This window comes from Centruroides vittatus, unplaced genomic scaffold (genome assembly GCF_030686945.1).
Source record: "Centruroides vittatus isolate TY-2023 unplaced genomic scaffold, ASM3068694v2 contig_815, whole genome shotgun sequence".
In the NCBI taxonomy this organism is placed as follows: Eukaryota; Metazoa; Arthropoda; class Arachnida; order Scorpiones; family Buthidae; genus Centruroides; species Centruroides vittatus.
The window spans coordinates 516,742-538,955 of NW_027122531.1; the positions used below are offsets into that span (position 1 = coordinate 516,742).

Consider the following 22,214-nt stretch of genomic DNA (forward strand, 5'->3'; position numbering starts at 1 on the left):
TCCTATTCAATTAAGGAATATAATTGAGAAAGTTTATTAGAAAGAAAGAAGTTGCGCATCGATGCTTTAAACAAACCGAGCGTGATATTGAGTCGAAAGAAAAAAAAAACACTAGTTGAATTCTTTGACGAGGAGGAAGCCTCTGTTATAAGGCGTCAAATTCGGCCTTGAAAAAACACTTTTTTAGACTGTGTAAATGACCCTTCGAAAATTTGTTTCTTTAACCTGTTAGTGAATAACAGTCGTTTTAAGACTCTAAATGATTGATTCTTTCTGGTAATAATTTGGAAGAAATTAGGGGGAACAGAAGAAGATAAAAACTGTAATTATAGTTTTTATCTTTTTTTGTTCCTCCTAATTTCTTATTTTGTAAAATCTAAACTCGTACAATGAATTTATCTTCTAAATTAGCTGTTTATTAATACATTTTTCCTCTTTTCGATAGATTAACACACATTTTTCAATGTATTTATTTTATTGAACCTTTAATGCTTTTTTCAAATAAGACAGAAAAAGAAAATAAAAGTTCCCGCGGTTACGATAAATACTGTTTATCTGAAAATAAATTACTTGCGTGAAATATGTGATTCGTTCGATCTTTTCTGGCAGCTTCTATTGTTAAATATGTTACGAAAATTGAAAGATGTTATTTATTTGAACCAGACAATCGTTATGGACCAGACCGGCCCAAGCCAACCCCAAAGTCAGGTGGAAAAAGAAAGTGCACCGGACAAGATGGCTCGGGTCGGCCCAGCTACTGCCTTAAAAGAAGTTGTGAACGGAGATGGTAACAGGCACCTACTCAGGGAAGAGGTCGACGAAGACGCAATACCCACCGAAGTCCAAAGGCTAAATGGGACGTCACACGAAGAAACCGATTTCCATTCTTCTGTCACAACTCTTCCGGATCGACCGGACGATGACGTGACTGTGATATCTAGAAACGAAGTGGATCGACACGTTCTAGACGGAAGTCGAGAGTATACCGTTGGTGCTGACGAAGGTGTTCCTACATTAGACAGTTTAACATTAGATAATTTAGAATTAGATATGGATTTATCCCAAACTGTTTCCTCTACGACACATCCGGTAGAGGTTGCCTTAGATGCAAGTGATACGATTAGTGCTCAGGGAGAAGTTTGTGCTTTACATAAAGTTGAGATCCAAGCACAACCGTCAGATGCTCAAAAAGATATTCAACTAGTAGAAAAAGATGCCAAAGAAACAGAAACTTTAGAGCCAGAATCCGCACCGACGGAAACAAAGTCTTTACAAAGTACGATCGACGATCAACAAAGCAAAATATCCGAAAAAGAAGAGGTTTCGTTGGTAAAAGAAACCGATAGGAAAGAGATGGAAGAAGAAGAAATTTCATCTGACGACAGGCGGAAAGTAGATGAATTGGATGATAAAGTTACTGATGTACATATTCCAAAGGAAGAAGAAAAGGATTCATTAAAAGCGACTGAACAAATAAAAGATGTAGTCGAATCAGAAGTTAGTGAAGAGGTCAGAGAATACGAATCCGCCGTAACGCCAACGATAGAAGATGTTAATGGACTCCAAGAAGAAGACGAAATTGTTGCACCTGACCAAGTAATTTTAATTGAGAAAAAAGAAATTCAATTAGAACAAAAAGTAGATGAAACTCATATCAGTGATGTAGAAGTGAGTAAAGAAGTTTCAAAAGATGAAATGAAAGCAGAACCTACGAGTGTGGAAGAAACAAAAGAAACAGAAGACACTCAGTTTTGTAAAGATAAAATCGCTGAAGAAAAAAGCGAAAGTGATTCATTTAAAAAGGAAACTTCTTTACAAATTGAGAAAGAGATTAAACAAGAAACAGATGAGGATATTTTAACGACTAAAGAAGTCGAAACGGAATCGATTACGGCTGAAACTGAAAAAGAATCAATTGAAATTGAAAAAAAAATTGAGAAGAAAGAAGAAATTTCTTTTGAAAAGCAATTACATGATTATCAAAAACTCGAAAGCGATTTGGATTCAGAAATACAAATTAAAACGCAGTCGATAAAAGATGAAAATGAGAGTGAAATTTTGGAAGAAAAACCGTCTGCTGAAAGGGAGGAAGAAAAAAAAATTGAAGAACAGGTTTCAAAAGAAGACTCTTTACTTGGAGAAGATCTCGAAGGGAAAAAAGAACAAGTAACATCAGAAACCATTGAAAAAGAAATATCTGTTGATACTAAGAGAGATGAAACGTCTTTAATGGAAAAAGAAAAAGTTGATCAGAAAGAAGAAATAGATAAAGAAAAGGAAATAGAAGGGGAAACAATTACGAACGATACAGATATAGTGAAGGATTTTGACAAAATGGAGGATGAACATGAAACTAAAATCAAAGAACAGGAAGACCTAAGCCAGATGAAATCCGAAGAGGAAAAGGAACTGAATAAACAGGATGATGCTGATGAATTAAACATGCAAGAACAAGTAATTGAAGAAATTATAGAAGAGGTTTCAAAGGGAGATATTATTAGTGAAATCGAAGATAAAAGTGAAAGTTTAATAAAAATAGAGGAAAGCGAAAAAGAAACAAAGAATAAAGAGGACGAAGTAGTTTTCGAAACACTTTCGTCTGCGCTTGACATAAGTGAAGAAACAAAGGAAACGATTGCAGATTTACCTATTCATGACAAGGAAGATATAAAGACAGAAGAAAAAGAGAAAGGTGTTGAACTGAAAGAAGAAAAGGCCGTAGAAATTGAAAAGGAGGAAGCCAGTGAAGAAAAATCTGATAAATCAGTAGAAAAAGTAGAAGAAATACAGGAACAAATAGACGACTTAAAAGATGAAAGTAAAGATAAAGCTATTTTTCATGAAGAAGCAGCAAAAGACAAGGACGAAGTTTTAATAGAAGAGAGTAAGGAAATTCCTCAAGAACAAAATGAAGTAATAAAGGAGGATGTAGATGAAAAAATAATGAAAAATAAGGAAGATGAAGAAATATTCTCTAAACAATTGGATGAAAAAACTCATGAATTAGAAAAAGCTGAATCAGAAGCAAAAGATACTTCTGTTGATCAACCCGAAAAGACAGAAGAAAAGATTTGTGATGATCATCGTGAAGATGTTGATGAAATGTTGGATATAGAGAAGGAACAACAGAGAGAGATCGCGAAAGAAGAAAGTAAAGAAAAAGAGATTCTTGTGGAAGAGGAATTAAAAGAAGGGACTGTAGAGAAGATGGAAGAAACAAAAGATGAAATAAGTGAAAAAGAAATTTCTGGAATTTTCGAAGAAAAGGAAAAAACTGAAAAAGATATTGCAGGAAGAGAGACAGAAGTTGCAGAAGAAGAGAAAATGGAAGACTTTAGTATGGAAAGGACAGTAGAGGAAACAAGTAAAGAAGTGAAAGAAGTTTTCAAGGACATTGTTACAGAAGAACAACCCGTAAAAGAAGAAGATACTGTTAAAGCGAGAGAGATAAATGAAAGTGAATCTAAGGGGGATGAAAAAGATGTAGTTTGTAAACCTGCAGAGGAAGAATCTGATATAGATAGGAAAAAAGATGATGCATTGACACTAGAGAAAGATATTGCTGAAAAAGAAATTATAGAAGATAAAGTAATAGAGAAGGAAGCAAATATTATGGAAGAGGAAAAGGATTCAACGAAAGAAAAGGAAATAGACGAAGAAGAAAAAATCACGAAAACATTGGAGGAAACCGCAGAAGAAAAAGTAATTGAAAAAGAAGACGAATTAGTGAAAGAGGAAGCAGTTGTAAAGGAGAAGGAAGAAATAGAAGAGGAAGCAGTTGTAGAAGAAGAGAAAGAAATAGAAGAGGAAGCAGTTGTAGAGGAAAAGAAAGAAATGGTAGAAGAGGAAGCAGTTGTGGAGAAAGAAAAAGAATTAGTAGAAGAGGAAGTGGTTGTAGAGGAAGAGAAAGAAATAGTAGAAGGAGCAGTTGTGGAGGAAGAGAAAGTAATAGTAGAAGAGGAACCGGTTGTAGAGGAAGAGAAAGAAACAGTAGAAGAGAAAGAAGTTGTGGAGGAAGACAAAGAAATAATAGAAGAAAAAGCGGTTGTGGAAGAAGCGAAAGAAGGCGAAGAAGTTATAGTAGCTACAGGACAGATTGAATCCGAAGAAGAAAAAGTTATGAAAGAAGAGAAAGAAGCCGAAGAGGAAGAAGGAAAAATTATTAAGGAAGAAGCAGAAACAGAAGAGGGAACAGAAATGAAGGATGAAAAGGAAATTGCAGAGAAAATAGAAACGGAAAAAGAAATTACGAAAGAAGAAGAATCTGAATTGGAGGAAGAGAAAAAAGATAACGTTGAGGAGGAAAAAGAAGTCGAATTTACGAAAGATGAAGAATCTTTGGTAACAGAAGAAGAAGAAAAAAGGGATGCCGAAAAAGACGAATCGGAAGAAGAAAAGCAAGAAATAATAGAAAAAGAACCGGTTAAGGAATATATAGCGGAAATTGAAGTTCCTAAGTTGGAAGAAAAAATAGAAGAAGTTCCGAAAGAAGAACAAAAAGAAGAGAAACAAGAAGCAGTTCCCAAACCTAAACGCCTCAAAGAGAAAAAAATTAAAAAAGACGATCTTCCAAAATCACCGTCCAAGCGGAGAGCTGGAAGAACTCCACCCAGAAGTTTATATAAAAAAGGTACTAAGAAGACGTTTATCATTATTCAGCATCTTTGGAATAAATAAAACATATTATCGCTTTCTTGCAACGACTAAAACAGTCAAATAACATCACTGTTTGATTTTGCTGTATTGCTGCAGTGTTAGCTTACATTACAACCAGATGTTATAATTATAGTAAAATGAAGAGGATTTATTATAAAAATCTGTTCGTTTGAATAGTTCACTTAACATAAGAAAAAGTCGTAAAGACAATAAAAATTAACTCTATTGAAAAATACTCAAACTAGAAGATCGGAAAGGGTCGGGATGCTGCATCGATTGATAATGTCAGGTCGTTGACTTTCTATCTGGTTTCGTTACCATGGTGATATGCGTGCTCATTTTTGTGACGTAGTCGGTAGACATTGATTCTTTCCTGAAGTGAAACATTTTCCGGCTTCACCTTTACGAAAATTTCGAAGGTGATTGATTAATTATTGTAAATAATTGTAATTTATACTTCAAATTATTTTTTAACTAAATTGAGTGGTTGCTATCTGGTTGCATTTAAGATACTGTTTCATACCATTTTCCTGGTTTTTTTAAATTCTATTTTAAATATTTAAAGTTAAAATAAAATAAAAAATTCGTTTGCTGTATAAAATTTTACTAATTGCTTTATTATTCGATATAGTTTCTTCGAAACCTTAATAGCGACTTTTAATTATTTAAGTGTTTTTTTGTATTATTAAAATGTTTCATAAAGAGTTGAAATTTACACATCGAAAAAGTTCTTTTGTTCGAAATATTTTGAAGAGTTTTTACATATTCTTTTGTTTCGATAATGCGAAAAATTGACTTTTCCATTAGATATAATGCTGTAGGCTATATTTTCCTTGCTTATAGTTATTAGAATTTTAAAGTTAGAATCGAATCGAAAATATTGCCTGGGGTTTCGATTTCGAAGTTACAATATTGATGATTTACTCGTATCCAAATTAGTGAAAAGCCGAAAAGAAATAGGCTATTTCGATACGCAGTGTTTCACAATTCAAATTGTTCTTTAATAATACATTATCTACCATTTGCTAGCAGCTCGAATGTCACTCTCTTCCTGTATTGAATAGTCAAGCTGCTTCATTTTGGTATTGAACAGGATAGTAAATATCTCTTATTGCATATAAAGATTATTTGAATAATTTATTATAAAGAATTTTGCGCATTTCAGATGGTGTTCCTACCGCCGAATCTGCCAGACAAGCCAGAGTAAGTTTATTTTACTTATTATTATAGTTTATATTAAAAATTTATATATATATATATTTTAGAGTTTTTTATATACTTCGAAATATATCAACTCTATATTTATATTAATATATTCTGTTAAATTTTTCTCAGACTCCGACGTCTCCTAAAAAGCCTCTCAGTTCAAAAACCACACCTTCACCAAAGAAGACACCGCCTGCTAGAAATGGAATGACGTCACCTGCTCGAACTCCAAGTTCTGAAGGAAAAAGTAAGATTATTTTCTACACACCGCCTAAAAATTAATTTAAAAGTATGGAATAGAGAAAAAATATTCTAATTTAACGTTATATTGTCTCCACGTTAGTCCACAATAAGCAAATTATTCGCATATATACTTTATATACAATAATTTCAGACTGAAGAGTAAATTTTTTAAATAGGCCTATTACATTAAATAATTGAATTAAATATTAAAAAATACGAGATCGCTTTTTTCAACTCCATTTATAATAGTGGTGGGAAATTGCGAAATAAATACTATCTTAATTCATAATGACTAATTAGAAGGTATTTTCGACTTTAACTATTTGGGTATCATATTTGCTATTCGGATACTTTAAATTGAACAAAATATTATTTATCTACCCCTAATGTATGCGTATAAATGACCAAAATCCAGAGTTGCGTAGAGTTTTGCACAATAAATTTATATTTAAAAGTAAGTTTACAAAATACAATCGGACAGTAAGTCAGTGTGTGTGTTTGAGCATTAGTCGTCATCACAGTCAAAGCCTGGCTATAGGCCACTTGATAAGATTATCTTATTGTAATAATCTTCATGCGCCCATAAGATGTACAATACTCTATAAAATGTTGAGATATCGATAAGCTTTTTCCTATTAATAGGAACGTTTTCACAATATCTTGAGCCGAATGTCTGATCAGTCGGCAGTGTATCATTAAGTTTGTTAAGTAACGGAACTTGGGAGAATGAGGTGAGTTCACCATTGATAGAATGCTTGATTTTTGATCATCTTGAAATTTATCCAAGTACTTTCTCAAACATTTAAAAGTATGTTGTACGCTTTTTGTCTATAATAAAATTGAGTAATATAACGTTTCCCGTTAGCATTTTTTTGACACCAGTGTCCAGCTGTGCCTAATTGACCCCAGTGGAATTTTATACGACCTTTTTAGCCTTCTTATTGCCGAATGTAAGTGATTAAACTCGGAAAATTCTGACACCAAGTAGATTACGCTTGTTACTCGAGTTTTTGAGCGTTTTTGTGGATGAGAATAACGCGATCTCGTATGTGTGACTTGGGTTAAGAGAATGGAATAGGAAATGACGAGATTTAGTTGGAAGGAGTAACTCAGCACAATTAACTACACTTTAACATTTATTAGTCGGCACGAAAGTTTTTACAGTACATTATACAGCTATGTGAGACACAATGTTCAGGTTTATGCGTGTTATCAGAGAGAGAGTTCACAAATTTCGGTACCTTACGAGTCTGAACTAGAAATCCTACGTTGAGGAGTACCGGAATTTAGACCTTGACGTCGGCTAACAGTTCTGAAGAGTAGTAGCACTCAAGCAAAAGAATGACGAGAAATCTGAAGTTACGAACGAAACTGCAGATGGTAATAACACATAGGCATAGATCTTAAAAGGATAAAGAACGGCGACTGACGACTGACCAAAATCGGCAGTTCTTTGTCATATGCAAAAGTACAAATTCCCTAGAGATGATTAAAAGTCGAAGGGTGTCATAACGTGTGACTATCGACTCTGAGAAAGTGTAAGTTGACACACTCTCAGGTCAGAAAGTTGACATATATTGCTTCTGATGAGGTCATCATCAGGTTGTTTTCCTTTAACTCGTTCGATTCTCACACTAATAAGTATAAGCAATTGTAACAGCAATGTAAATATGCTTGTATAGTTCCTTATTACTATTTGCAAGTATTTTCTATTGTATGTGATTCTGATTCTTGCAGTTAACGTCTTCCAGTCCTTTCACTTTCTCATTTTTCCGTACATTTCATCTTCACACAACTCCTCGTGTCTTTGTTTACTTGATTTTAAGTATAACTTTCTTTCTCGTCCAAACTGGTGATTCTTGATGTTGAAAGCTCAAAAAGAGTAAAACACGGACTGGAGTTAGCAAAATGTAGAGAAGACAGTTCGCTAACATGCAATGAAAGCTGTAAAAGAAGACACGTAACATCTGAAACCTTAACCCGTTTTTGCACCAAAGGAATTAAGTACTAGATAGGCCGATTTCACACTATGGATAGGTTTAACGATGACGTCAAGACTTAAGGTACTTGGATGTGAGGATGAAACTAAGACTAACTCGTAAATGGAAGATTCCAGCAGTGAGCACATTTTCTTGAAAGAATGTCGAAAAGTTAGGTTATATTTCATCTCGATTTATCGATAAATTATCGGTTGAAGATGAAGTTATTTAAAAAAACTTTAAATCAGTAATTTGAATGTCTGTTTATGTGGTTTTCCAAGATGTGTATAGAGAAATGAATCTATTAGCGCATGCGATCTAAGATAAAATGGCCAAATATTTATAATTATTTAATAAATTATTCTTTCATGTGTAATGAATGAAAAAGAAGTTGAAAAATATCTGAAAGCCTACAATTACTTTTAATCAGCTTTTTATGTAGATATTAAATTTCATTTCCCTAAAAATTAAAAAATAACACAATTAATAACAAAATTTTCTTATGCATAGTGCTGCAATTATTTTTGATTTATCTTTGCATTAAATGTAAAGTCTACCAAAACAAACAATTTTTTATCTCAGAAGATAAATTCACAATACTATATAAAATTTTAATAAATTAAACTATGTATATATACACATACATACATACATATAATTTTTACTATATTTCACTTACATCGTTTAAGGGAAAATAGTGTACGAATTTACGAAAAAGTTTGAGACCTGTTGTAGGCAATAGTTGACAAGAATTTAAATTCGATTGCATAAGCAGGCTTTATGAGCCAAATATTTCATGAGTAATTTTGTAGAATAAGCAGAGACTATTCTAATAAATAAAGAAGAAAATATTGTACATTTTCAATGTAATAGGACATAGATTCTCCGGCAAAGGTTTATTTCCACATTAATTTCAATCAAATGACAAAGTGAAAGTACAGTAAATCCTTAATTGTTTTCCTTACAAGCAAATGTAGCAAAATAATTATTTCTAATAATAATGTCTAATAATAATTATTATTATCACTTAAATCGCCTGAAATAAGTTGTTATACGAATATGTATATTTTTTGGGCAAACGCTATGAACAATTTTAATTCTTTTTACAATGATTATTTATTTTGTCTAAAAACCTTTATGTCTGTACATGAGCGAGTATAAAAATTGAATACTTCATAATATACTATCGACACCAACAATAAACTAAAATAGTACGCTTGTGATTTACAAATAAAAATAGAAGTATATTATTAAAGTCGAGGAATTTTTAACGATGTTATGCTGTGGTAGGCCTAATGTGACGGTAGTCAAGAACTAAATATACTTTTCCCGTACTGTTTTGCGTATGGGGTGATTTGGATCAACTTTCATGGGGTGAATCATTAGGATTTATGAAAATTTATCTACAGAACTATGAACACGATAAAGACCACCTGTTATATTCTTTTTGTTTTCAATTGTCATTTTATACAGTAAACGCATTAGAACAGTTTTTTGATTTTTAAATTCACGAACAGAGTTAGTCTAATATTACGGATTTAGTACAGCTGGATTACATTGGGCTGGTCTCGAGCTATACACATTATGGACAAGGTCTAACCCAAACGGGAACAAGCCAGATAGTCAGTAGGGTTACTAGACACAGATCGGAAATCTTGGTTCTCCAGAACGCTAAACGGCCCAAAAAAATTCTAATTTACTATTTCGGAGATTTCTTAGAAAACCGAAGCGAAATTTTTAGGGATTAGTCCAGAAGAACTAAAATCCTAGAACCACTTAGTAACACAATGATGGTAACGAGCAGGTCTTATTTCATTTTTGTCTCTCTGCATTATGAGTATTAAGAAGACCTTTCAGCCATATCCATCGTGTAAAAAATGTTTCTGAATTATTCTATTTTAAACTATTTTAATGCAATTAGTTTGTGCTTAATGAGTTCGGTTATCACAATTGAAAAGCATGCGAACCATTTCACCCCATATGGAAATAGAAAATGATTTATTTCACCCTTACATTGAGTGAAAGGGATCGTTTGACAATATATTTTGAAATGTCAATATCATCGTTTCCAATAAACTTAGGTGTTTGAGAATTATGGTCTTTAAATAACTAAGGTATGATACTTTTTACGGTGCAATTAATTTAATTTCCTCTGTTATAGGTTTTTTTCTTTACAACAAATGATTTAGTTAAAGCTTATCCATTTCACTCTCATTTTGTTTTTACCCTTACATCCCGGGTACTTTAAGTCTTGATATCATCGTTAAACCTATTCATAACACACGATCCACACATCTTAAAGTAGCATAGGGAATATCTAGTTTTTCCATAAAACGTTAGATTTGCCTTCAAATGCTATGCAACGCCCAAAACTTGCTTTAAATCAAAATCTTCGTTTATTCCATTTTTGCAATATTGGATTAAATTATATAAAACCAATTTATTTACTTTCAATCATTTTTATTATTTGGTTTGTTATCCTTATCTGTCTAGTTACAATGTTAGATTAAATTGTTTTAGAACTTTGATAAAAATAATTTGATTTTCGATCAAAAAATTAGATCAAATTATTAGGATATTTGAAATTTTTACATAGACCGAAATATTTGAAATCTTTATATTTAGATTAAAATTTGATCTATTTTGAACATTTATATTTCTTTAATAAAGAACTTTATCTTTTCTGGAGTACAACACTAAATGACTTAGATAATTCGATTATGAAACGAACTTAACCTACTTAACGAATTATTTAAAGAAAAATGTTAGATCCCAAACTACAATATAACTTATTCAACTAAAGTAATAAGAAGAGGTTAATTATGTATTCAATAATTAGATTTTTTTCAATTGCTCAATGAAAATATGAATTTGTAAATTACTTTATAACCCTCATGTCAACGTCTTAATTGCGTAATGTTATATCTTTGTATCTGCATAATTATTTATTTTCTTTTTTAGAAATATTTAAATTTATTCAAATTACGCTAAACTGATTTAGAATTTACAATAATTTAGATAAATTGTGCTTACAAGAGAATGATTTTTGTCTTTTGTTTTTGCAAAATATGTAGAAAACAAAAGCTAATTAATATTAAAATAATCGATACATAGTGAAATGTTGTTGGTTTGTCCTTAATACTTTAATCTTTATTCTTAAACTGATCTGAACCAAAGTTTCCATGAGTATTACTTAAAACCTAGAATCGACTCTAAGCTATATAATACTCCAAAATATTGGGATTGTTAGCTTAGTATCCGACTTTTTGCTTTTAAAATGTAGCGCCATCTGTTGGCAAAACTGAATGTTGTATAAATAATTGAATTTTAACCAAGTTTGAAAATGCCGTAAAGTAAAGGAGCTTCAATTGCCCAAAAGAGTGTCGAAGCGAAAAGAAAAAGACCATTAAGAAATAGTGAAAGTATTGAAGATCGTAAAGCCCGTCTTGTATAAAAATGTTTGAGATTGTCTCAATTGAGGGTCATATCCAAGCACAACTTTCAGGAACTTGCACAACTAAGAAATCCATTTATTTCTGTTTGGAGGCAGATCAGGCAGTAATGTAATCGGTGAAGTTTTTAAACTCCTGGATCCAGCTTAATAACCATCTCGTAACCTAGAGCTAAAGGTTGGAATACCAGTAATGCTTTTTCTAAATTTGGACCCACCTAAGCTATTCAATGGGACGAGAATGATCGTAAAAAAATTGTTGCCGAATGTCACCGAGGAAAAAATATGAACAGGAAGTGAAGCGGGAGATAATATTTTAATTCAAGAATACTATTAATTTTCATTGATATGCCATTTCAATTTAAGCGGCTGCAATTTCCAGTCAAATTAGCCTTTGAGATGACTTAATGATTGTCCTTGCGCTTTGTTTATAAAGTGGTTGGTGTGAAATTGAATAGTTCATGCTTTTCTGAACGCCAGCTATGCTCTAGAGTCAAAAGTACTGAAAAATTATTTGTATATGCACCAGAGGGAAAAGCAAAAAATATTATTTATCAAAAAGCTCTACAATAGAAAATTAGATGTGAGATGCAAGATATGCAGAGAACAATAGAAAGTGCTATTTAATATTCGAATAGTAATAGAAATCACGAGACACACATATTTTAATAAATAAAAATAATAGTAATAATATTGCCTATTGTTTTCGATATGTCACCAATAGCAATATACAGGATAAAGTAAATATATTTAAAGAAAAATATGACCAAAGAATTAAAAGAAATGTATTTGAACACCAAAAAGTATAATAATTATTACTGTTATTTATTCCGTTTAGGACAAGTCAGGTAGAAGGAAAAGAAAAGAAAAACAGCTACAGTTAATATATTTCTTTACATACATAAAAAAACAATATCACATTTTAATACGTTTATTTACATTTAATATTTTGTTACATTCTTTTTAAATATGGTCTAAATTCAGCCTATATTTATTTAGTGCTATATAATTCCACAGATGTGTTCTTGAACGACGAATATTATTACTGTTATTCCTATGTTAGTATACAGATATTAATGATTGAATTTAGTGCTCTGAGATATTGCTCTTTCTAAGATATTCAGTGGAAACGGCACCGGACAGCATGGTATTTAGTACTTAGAGCTATTATTTAACAACTACACAATAAGACATCTTCAAACAATAATATGTTTATAACAAACAGATTTACTCTTGGAAATAACACTTTTCCACTTGACTGAATTCAACAAAGCCAGTATTCTTAGCAAATGTATATGGAAAAGAATATTGCCAAAATGCATTTTTCCTTTGTTAAAAACATATGAATATAAAGTAACGATTATTCCAAAACCTTGGCTATAGGCTACGGCCTATATAAAGTTATATAGTCGTAAGTTTCATCGCGTGCGGCCTATGCACAATGGTGACTAATATACCAATGATCTAAGTATCGGAATAAACGGACTAACGTATGAAGGATATAGTTTGTTAGACATTTTCAATCAGCAGTTACCAATGGCGCTTCAAAAATAGCCAGAATTTGTCAAATACTTGTAAAAAATAACCTAAAAGATTGCCACATTTTTGTTTTAAAATGTCTAATTGATGACGAGATAAAATTAAGTATTCGTATTTTAATCACATCATGTTTCTCTGTGATATACCGATAATAATAATTTTAAAGCCTTCTTGATATTTGGCAAAAATGACCAACAAAATTTTTTAATTACATGTCATTTCGACGTAATTAAATCTAATACATACTACAGTGAGGATTATATAGTGTAATCCTGGTGATGTTTCTTTCTCATTGGATTTTATTCTAGAGTCGTACGCTAAGTCTTTGGCTACAGGCGAGGCCATCGTTATTCAAGGCCTGCTTGTGAGTGTTATGACGTCACAGTACTGATCATTTCCTTAGCCGATCATTTATGTTAAATCGAATATTTTTTTTTCAAAAGAATTGTTTTTTAAATTAATTTATCGATGTAATATTTAAATGTTATAAATATATTAAATAATTTTTAAGTAAAAATAGTTTCATAAATAAAGAACAACACTGCATGATTAACTTTTAAATTTAATATATGAACTTTTTAAGCAAATAAATATATCAAAAGTCTTGCAAATCTTGCTAAGTTGTTTCAAAATTTTGAAACAACTTAACAGCATGGGTTACTTATGGTTGATGGGTTGATTATCATGTTCAACTAATTCTTTTCTTCTGCCATCACCAGTGTTTTTTTGGCAAGAGGCTTATGTGAAAGGTGAGCTGAACAATTTGGAAATATAGGATAGGCATCTAGGCATCTTCAGTTAGTTTTGGTTTTAATCTTGAAACTGACCCATCATCTCTTTTCACTTTATCTTCTTTGATGATAAATTTGTCATGAAAATGTTTAATACACACAACAATGTTTTTAGAAAGAGAAAAGTCATTACGTGGTATAGCTTTAATACACTTACTAATCATTTCTGGACTTCTGGGAAAAGAGAAAACTGTTGTGTACTTTGTAGATGAGTAATTGCTTTTACAGCTTGTCACACAACATTTTTGAGTGAATCTATTAAGTGAATACATATATGTAAATTCTTTTTAGTTATAATGTAAAATAATTAGTAACATATTCTTACCCATATCTACTGTAAACAATCCAATGTATTATTAACTTTTGTTACATAGTTTTTTCCCAATTTTAACCTAATTAAACTAATTTATTTATTTCACTTAGAATTATAAGAAATTATTAACATTTTAATAAATGGGGCAATTTAGATAACTTGTATAAATCATGGATTGTACGAATTGTCGAAGTCTTATACTGAATTGCCAACAAGAAAATCTTACCATTATTTATAATATCCAATATATAAATCAAACTGACTTTATCCACGAAAAAATATAATATATAACTAAAATGTCTTTTCTTTTAAAGTAGACTATATTTACGAATTAATTTTAAAATGTTTAAAAATGTCCTACATAATAATTAGTTATGTACTTAAAATACCCTTAATTTTCTCACTTTTATATAATTAATAATAATATGGTCTTACCTTTGATAAATTATATGAATATAAATATCTAAATAATATCCAATTTGATAAACTTATAAAATGAACTGGAAAGACAAGCTTCAATATATTCAACACCACGTTGTCCAGTAAGCTGTAAATGACCAGTAAGTAATGAATTTTTTTTAAACGGGTTACAAAGCAGGCCTTGAATAACTATGGCCTCGCTACAGGCCGCTGCCTGTATGAAAGTATATTATTCTATATAGTTTGGATAAACACGTTAAAATTAAATTATTGTATAATTTTTTAAGTAGGCCTATATATTCTTTATATCAGATTGAGTTAAACTTTGAGAGATATTTTCAATCTGTTCGTTTCGTTTCTTAAACTAGGTGATATCAACATACATGCAGTTAAAAGATATAACTAGATTATCCCATTGAAACACTATTGAAAATTATGTAACATTTATAAATATTTATTCGATTTTTAATTGCTTTCTTTAGCATTGAAAATGGAATAGTAGCATGTTATTGTCGTTAGTTAATTTCATTGCGGATATTTAAATAGTATCGAGACAACATCCAGTAGGAAAGATGTTTTATTTGGCTGCAATTTTCAAATTACAGAAATTATAAATTTCCACTGTCGTCCGTTTGTCCGTCTGTCGTTTGTGAATTTAGAGAATAGAGTTAGATAGATGAAAATCGAGACCAGATATGGAAAGCTTAGGAGCCCGAGGCCTGATTGACTATACGAATCATTTCGATAACATTTCGATAGAGTAATGTTTGAAGACTTTTACAAAATTAAGAAGAGAAAATAATTTATTTGGACTGATTTACTAAATTTCTTGTAAGTATATAAGAAAAAAGGAACTTAGGAGAAAAACCATTAATCACAAGATTTAATTTATTGATAACTTTATTTTTAATATTGTAACATTTTATATTAATTATAAATTGCTTCAATATTAATATTTTAAGAATTTACAATAATACGTGTACTTCATCTATCTTCTTAATAGCCTACAGAAGAGGGTTGAATTGACAGTGTCAAATTTGGCTACCGAAAACATCTAGAATTTCAATTAAAAGTTCAATATTGGCCTTTTCTATATCATCTGCACGAATTAGACTGGATAACAAAATGTTTGTGATTTTATCACAGGATAGTATTGAAGAATAACAGTATATTTTAGGCTGCATATTTAGGCTATTATAATGTTATAAAACTAAATTTCTGTAGTAACACATGGTCAGTTTACGTTATCTAAAATATAATATTCCACTTATATTTTGCTCAAGAATATTTTTAAGAGTTCAGCAATAGTCAGCTACTATATTCACATTCCATTTGTCCTGTAGCATTTTCCTCGTCCTGATGAAAGTCCAGTGTTCATTGTTGATGGTTACAAGGTAGTCAAGAAATAATTCCTAAAAAATAATTTTTTTTTTTTCAAAAACCCAATGATTAGTGTGAATTCTGAAAATTGTATTCTATTTCACGTTATTTTCTTACGTTATAATTTTTCAAAACGTTTTTTGTAAAGTTTTAGAAAGATTGTCTTGCATGAGTTTCAATTTAAGTCAACCGATTTTCAAATTGTTCATCATTAATTCCATTATTTGGAAACTCATAAATAACCTGCTTTGCTTTGAACATCATCCAGCCTAGAAATTTATTTTTGAAATGCATAAATACAATATCTGTTCGTTCCATTATCATCATAATAAAATTTTTCATTAGAAAAAGTTTGATGTGCTTTTCGGGTAGATACTTTTACAGGATTAACCAATTGCTGTCCATAATGATTTTCGTTTTAACCACTGCTTTTGTATATAGTATGTCTTTGATATCTTACAGAGAACAACAACAGAAAACGTCATTTGCCTAATCTGTAAGCCGTTTCTAAGTTTATCACTAAAAACCCTCTGCTAGAAAATCTATTTTATGAAAATGAACTAATTAATATAAAAATATAATATACAGCATGGTTATAATTAAACTGACGCTACTCAGAGGCCGCTAGGACCAGCTCATGATCGATGGCGGAAAAAGGTCGACGAAACTTGGTATATCTGCTAGTCATACTGCAGTAAATAAATTTCTGAGAAAAAAACGTTAGCTTGAATTCTCGCCAAAAGGCAAAATTACGACGCTTTAAGAACCAAAATCGTAAACAAGCGAAGCAAAACATTTCTTTTTTTTACACATTATTTTACACCACGTATGCGAACCATTTGCGTCGATTGTATGTTGGAAGCGTAATTATGGTGTAATCAATTGTCTCACAAAGCATTTCGGTCAGAACATTGACGATATGCTGGCTCACGCTTGCTTTCAGTCGAGACAGAGAATGCTAAAGCTCAGACCCGTTGTTTTCCACAGTAGTGTTTGCATAACATTACAATAGTTTACTTGTTATTGAAGCGCCATATTTTCGCCCTGTGCTCGAAAATTTGAACTAATTTTTGTTTCACAAAATCTATTGTCTCTGATGCGAATAACATATATGCCAAATTTCAACGACATAAATTCATTAGAACCTGCCTCAGCAGGCTCTGAGTAGGGTCCGATTTAATTATAACCGCCCTATATAAAGTATTGCCTTTGTATCTAGAGTATAAATTTTAATATTCCAATATTATTATTTATTTACTATATATAAAAATAGTGTTTAAAAATATATAAAAGTTCGAAGCGTTTATTAGATGTTTTCTTGTTTATTCAAAGCAAAATTCGTTTTTTATGGCATTCCATACAGAATTCCTGACTAGAAATTCTCTTTCCCGATATTATTTAACGTTTATGTTTAATGTCATAACAATGAAGTTGGAATTGCCTAATGTTATTTAAAGATAAAATATATTTCAATATGAAGATAACTGTTGAAGTATGCATCCTGTTTAATTTTTAGCATTTACTCATACAACATCATTTTGTAACATTAACATAATTTCACTAAAATTTATTCTACGTAAGATTTAATGTTCATCTTGATTTCGTTAATTATTTTTTCAATAGAAACTCCGAATATTTAGGAAGAGAATGTTTTAATGAATATTATTAGATATATCAATATTGATTATATGAATCTTAAAACGGAATTTTCCTGTTCTTATTGGCTTCAACTTAAAAGAATTGTAGATCTGTACATTCACTTCCGTCCGTCCGTCCGTCCGACTGCCATTCCTTAATCTCGAGAACGGAGTTAGAGAGATGAATGTCGAGACCAGATATGGAAATTGGGGCTTCCTGCCCCTAAGACTAACTATATAAGATTTTCCAATCCAAATCGGAAGTCACGTTATTTCAATTCAGATATTTTCCTCTGAAAGCAGTTAATAGATGACCTGCACGACTTTATCGTTAAACAAAATGTATGATGTGCAGGGGCAAGCCACTACTATTAATTTTAGGTAGAGGGGATATATTTTAAATTAAGTAAATTAAAAATATGATTAAAATCATAGCCCGGCATTGTGACGATGTCACAATAAATAATTGCCCGTTCTACACATAATTTACGGCAATAAAAGAAATTAATGCGTTTAAAATTAAAATAATGTACAAAATATTGGCTAGCGAATAAATTTTGTCAAAAATAAAACAGAAACAACAAGTTGTTTATTTATTATTGTTATTTCCAGAACTTCCACCGATTAAAGCTCCCGTTGGTCAAGCACCTAATCCTAACTTGAAGAACGTTAAATCTAAGATCGGTTCCTTAGATAACATCAAACATAAACCAGGAGGAGGCGAAAGAAAGGTGATTTTTAATTTGTTTTCTTTTAAAATTTTTATTCGTTTTTATTGTATATCTTACGTATCAATCTAAATTAATTCGAAGAAGTCAAATATTCAGGTGGCAAGTCAAAAATTAGAATGGCAAGCCAGTTCGAAAATAGGATCACTGGAAAAGGCCAGCCATAAGCCGGGAGGAGGCGATAAGAAGATTTTGGTTCAGAAACTCGATTTCAAAGATAAAGCCCAATCTAAGGTTGGATCACGCGATAACATCAAGCACCAACCTGGAGGAGGTACAATTAAGGTATTCAGGTTAAAATATTATTGCATGTTTTGCTAATTTTTTGTATTGCTTGTTATATTGTAATGATCACTAATGTTTATTTGCATGTTAGCATGAATCTGCTTAATTTCATTAAATGTTTTTTAATCTTCAGAAACAGCATGTGCAAGCCGAAAGTGGACAGGATAGAGTACGTATGATATGCTTAATTCACCATAATCGAAATTGTAAGCATCGCCAAAGATGCATGGTTTAAAACAACACACACTGATTTATTGGTTAACATTTCTCACATTTAAAATTTGAATTATCCAGTCCGAACTTGAAAAGTAGTCTGACGACTGATTGCTTAAACTTTAAAATTTAGTGTTTGATTGTAATGTTTTTTCGCCATTTTGTAGATCGAAACACAAAAGACGGACTTCAAGCAACGTGCCGCTTCTAAAGTAGGATCTTTGGATAATATTAAGCATCAAGCTGGAGGTGGTAATGTTAAAATAAGATCTGACAAGCTAAATTTTAAAGAAAGAGCATCTTCCAAAATAGGCTCTCTTTCGGGGTCTGAGAAAGGAAGTACTCACGGCTCAGATTCGCAGGTATGCGTGTCAATTGTTTAATTTCTGAATGATATCAGTTTATTCTAAATTTACAATAAACTGATTAAACGTCGCTCTTATTAGTATGCATTAATTAAATTCACGTTCGCAAAATCGCTCACTATTTGATTTTATCTTTACAATAATCTTATCTTTGATGGGAAGTAACTTATTTAAGAAAAATATTTAAGGTGTAATATATTCGTACAATCGTTAATTCTTATAAATTTACGATAAAAACGTATTTTTTGCGTAATTTATGAAACTAGATTTTAATGTGTACAGATTTCTTCAGTTCTTTCGAAAAGTCCGAAAAAAGTTTGACTGTAGAAAACAATCATATTTATATAACGTCAGATCAATCAAATCTACCTAAAATTGCAAAATTAAATGTACATTGTTTGAATTAACAAAGGTTTTTCCAGGAAAACGGCGTAATAGTGGAATTACTCAAATTTCAAATAAAACTAATATTTTTCAGAGTCCCATCCCACCTTCATCTCCAACTCCGGGAGACGAGCCAGGAACTTCCATGCCACCCGTATCTGAGAATGGAGAAGAGAATGGGATTTCTCCAACCGAAGATAGACAACTGGATGGTGATGCATCACCCGAATCACCAGAAGCTCTCAAAGCCACTTCGGTTAGTCCGCAAGCCGCTCAATGCTGACAGAAAACACCAATTTCTCTGTAAAACCTACTTACTTCTTGTGTGTAATCTTTCTTAGAAGAAGAAACTAAATAAGTTTAAAAAAATTTAAAAATTATTGGGAAGATCATCCATCAATCGTAAACATAATCCAGGGAAAATTCATTAAAATTTACTTTCCCTGTATTAATTATTAAATATATTACCATATTATGATAATGCTATTTATCGGCTTTCGAACCCCCCAGACGACTCGCTGGATCTAAACATGTCAGCTTTCTTCCCTTCTATACCTCTTCCATTTATATCGTTCTTCATAGACCCATGATGTATACATCTGACAATTCAAAGCAGAGATCCAACGAATCGCCCGCCATCCCTATAGAAACTGTAATATTTCTGTCTTATTTTAGGTTGAAAAATGTCATTCACAATTGTCACAAATCGATGTTGTTTCAACGTATCCACAAATAAAATTATCAAGTTACGTCATTCTTCTTGTATGTGTGTTTTCAGGTTTATGTACGTATAGCTGCAGGGAATCGTAATTGTTTGACCATCATGGACTTCCGAATGATAAAATGATTGTGTAACCACACGATTGTTACGTTTCCCTGTATTTAGTTAGTTTAATTGTTCAATTTTACTTTAATTTAATGGAGGTTGAGCGTTTTTTGAATGTCAACCCCGATTGTCCAAGTGGGGGGTGGCGGGTTATAACGGGATATGGGGATAAATTATAAAAACAAAAAATATATATATATACACACACAAAAACTCACCTTTTATAGCAGTTTTTTTGTAATGTTCGCAGGAAGGTCAGTTTAGCAAATTTAGGGTACAAGAGGTACCTGCTATACGTCTTAAATTCGGAACATATTGCTTTGCGGAATATATCATCGGATCACTTGGTTGTGTACCTGATCAAAATGGCGCCTCTTCCAAGAAAATGTTGATGAGGATCTGCGCAAAAATTTGTGTATATTTTGTGTGTTGGATGGGACTGATTTTATGTTCTAATATCGATTTTTGGGAAGCTTTATAAATCTGGTCAGGCTGACAGATTTTAAAAGAAGAAAAAATAATAATAAAACTACAAATCGGTTCAATCATTGATTTGTGTTAAGATATGATAATTCGATATCTGATTGAGCTGATGTCGTCTATTATGTATATTTTGTCAAATTTTTCGCTTTATGCTGAACCAGTTGTGCTGTGTTCGACGTTATTATGGAAATTGTTTAATTTTTTTTGTAGAGATAAATAAAATTTAGTCCCCAACCATTATGAATTGCTTTTCATGGGATTAGACATTTTAAAAATTATTTAGAACGCGTTGTATCAAATATAAACAATAAAACGAACTCTGAAAGACAGAAGGGCTTTTATTTGATTTTTTTAAAAAATAAATACAGTAATTTTTTGCATCATATGATAGAAATTTATATTTTGTGCGGGAATGAAAAATTTATATGACTGGACAAAGTTCATAAAGCTAGATGAGATAGATCCAGTAGGATAATTTTTCAATGCTTATTATAAAATATAATGTCACAAAGAGTTAAGTAAATTTTATGAAAACAAAAATTTAATATTTTAATTAATTTATTCATTAATGCTTTATTTAGAAAGTAATAAACATTTCCATAATAAAGCATATTTTTGTCAAAGCTGAGAAATAACCCATGCGATCACGCCTTTACAGTCCATAGTAAAGCGGGAAAACAGTTTTTATCATCCATTAGCGGTTCAAACAAATACACTATAATACAGCAATTTTGTTAAAAATGAAAAGGCATTATAATTATGAAAAATTATTTCATTTCTAAATAAAAGAAAAGCTTTTATATTAAATCCGAAAAACTTAATTTTAAGAAACCTTTAATGTTTTTCATTACTGAAGATATAAGTTGCCTCATTACAAGAGCATTACCGTATTATTTATAGTACAGGGTTTTGTGTTCACATTGTTTTTTACAATATTTCTCAGATAATTTTCTTAAAAGATTGTTTATAAATGTTTAATTTTTTTTTGTGTTATCACTTTAAAAAGTCTACTGGGCCCCAAACTTTTTTGTAAAACTTTGAAATGATGTTCCCATTGAAAAAGTCAGGGTTTTATATAAACATTTTGAATTTTGTCGTATCGATGGAGTCTAATTATAAAATAACTTGATTCTTTATTGAAGCGAGCATAAATATTTAAGAAAACACGGACATTTGTTTGTTATATTAGAATCTGTAATATAGTTTTCAATTAAATTAGGATTATTTCCTGCTAGTTATAGCTGTAGGTATCGTTCAATTTTGGATTGCGAAGAAAATACTTCCAACTATCTGATTGCTAAAGGAGAAAGTATGT

General features: G+C 31.1%; 1 protein-coding gene across 5 annotated transcripts in view; it reads left to right on the forward strand.

Moving 5' to 3' along the window:
• Positions 1–21,231, forward strand: part of LOC136982163 (golgin subfamily A member 6-like protein 22) — a 33,845-nt gene extending 12,614 nt beyond the window's left edge. Inside the window, exons 2-9 of one of the 5 annotated variants that reach the window (XM_067278590.1) lie at positions 664–4,630; positions 5,822–5,859; positions 5,992–6,109; positions 18,228–18,346; positions 18,428–18,628; positions 18,762–18,797; positions 19,009–19,203; positions 19,685–21,231. In XM_067278590.1, coding sequence (XP_067134691.1) covers positions 673–4,630; positions 5,822–5,859; positions 5,992–6,109; positions 18,228–18,346; positions 18,428–18,628; positions 18,762–18,797; positions 19,009–19,203; positions 19,685–19,873 — 4,854 coding nt within the window. In that variant the 5' untranslated portion in view covers positions 664–672 and the 3' untranslated portion in view covers positions 19,874–21,231. The remainder of the gene's footprint in view (positions 1–663; positions 4,631–5,821; positions 5,860–5,991; positions 6,110–18,227; positions 18,347–18,427; positions 18,629–18,761; positions 18,798–19,008; positions 19,204–19,684) is intronic. The other 4 variants (XM_067278591.1, XM_067278593.1, XM_067278592.1 and 1 more) reach the window with 4 other exon arrangements.
• Positions 21,232–22,214: the final 983 nt, after the last annotated feature.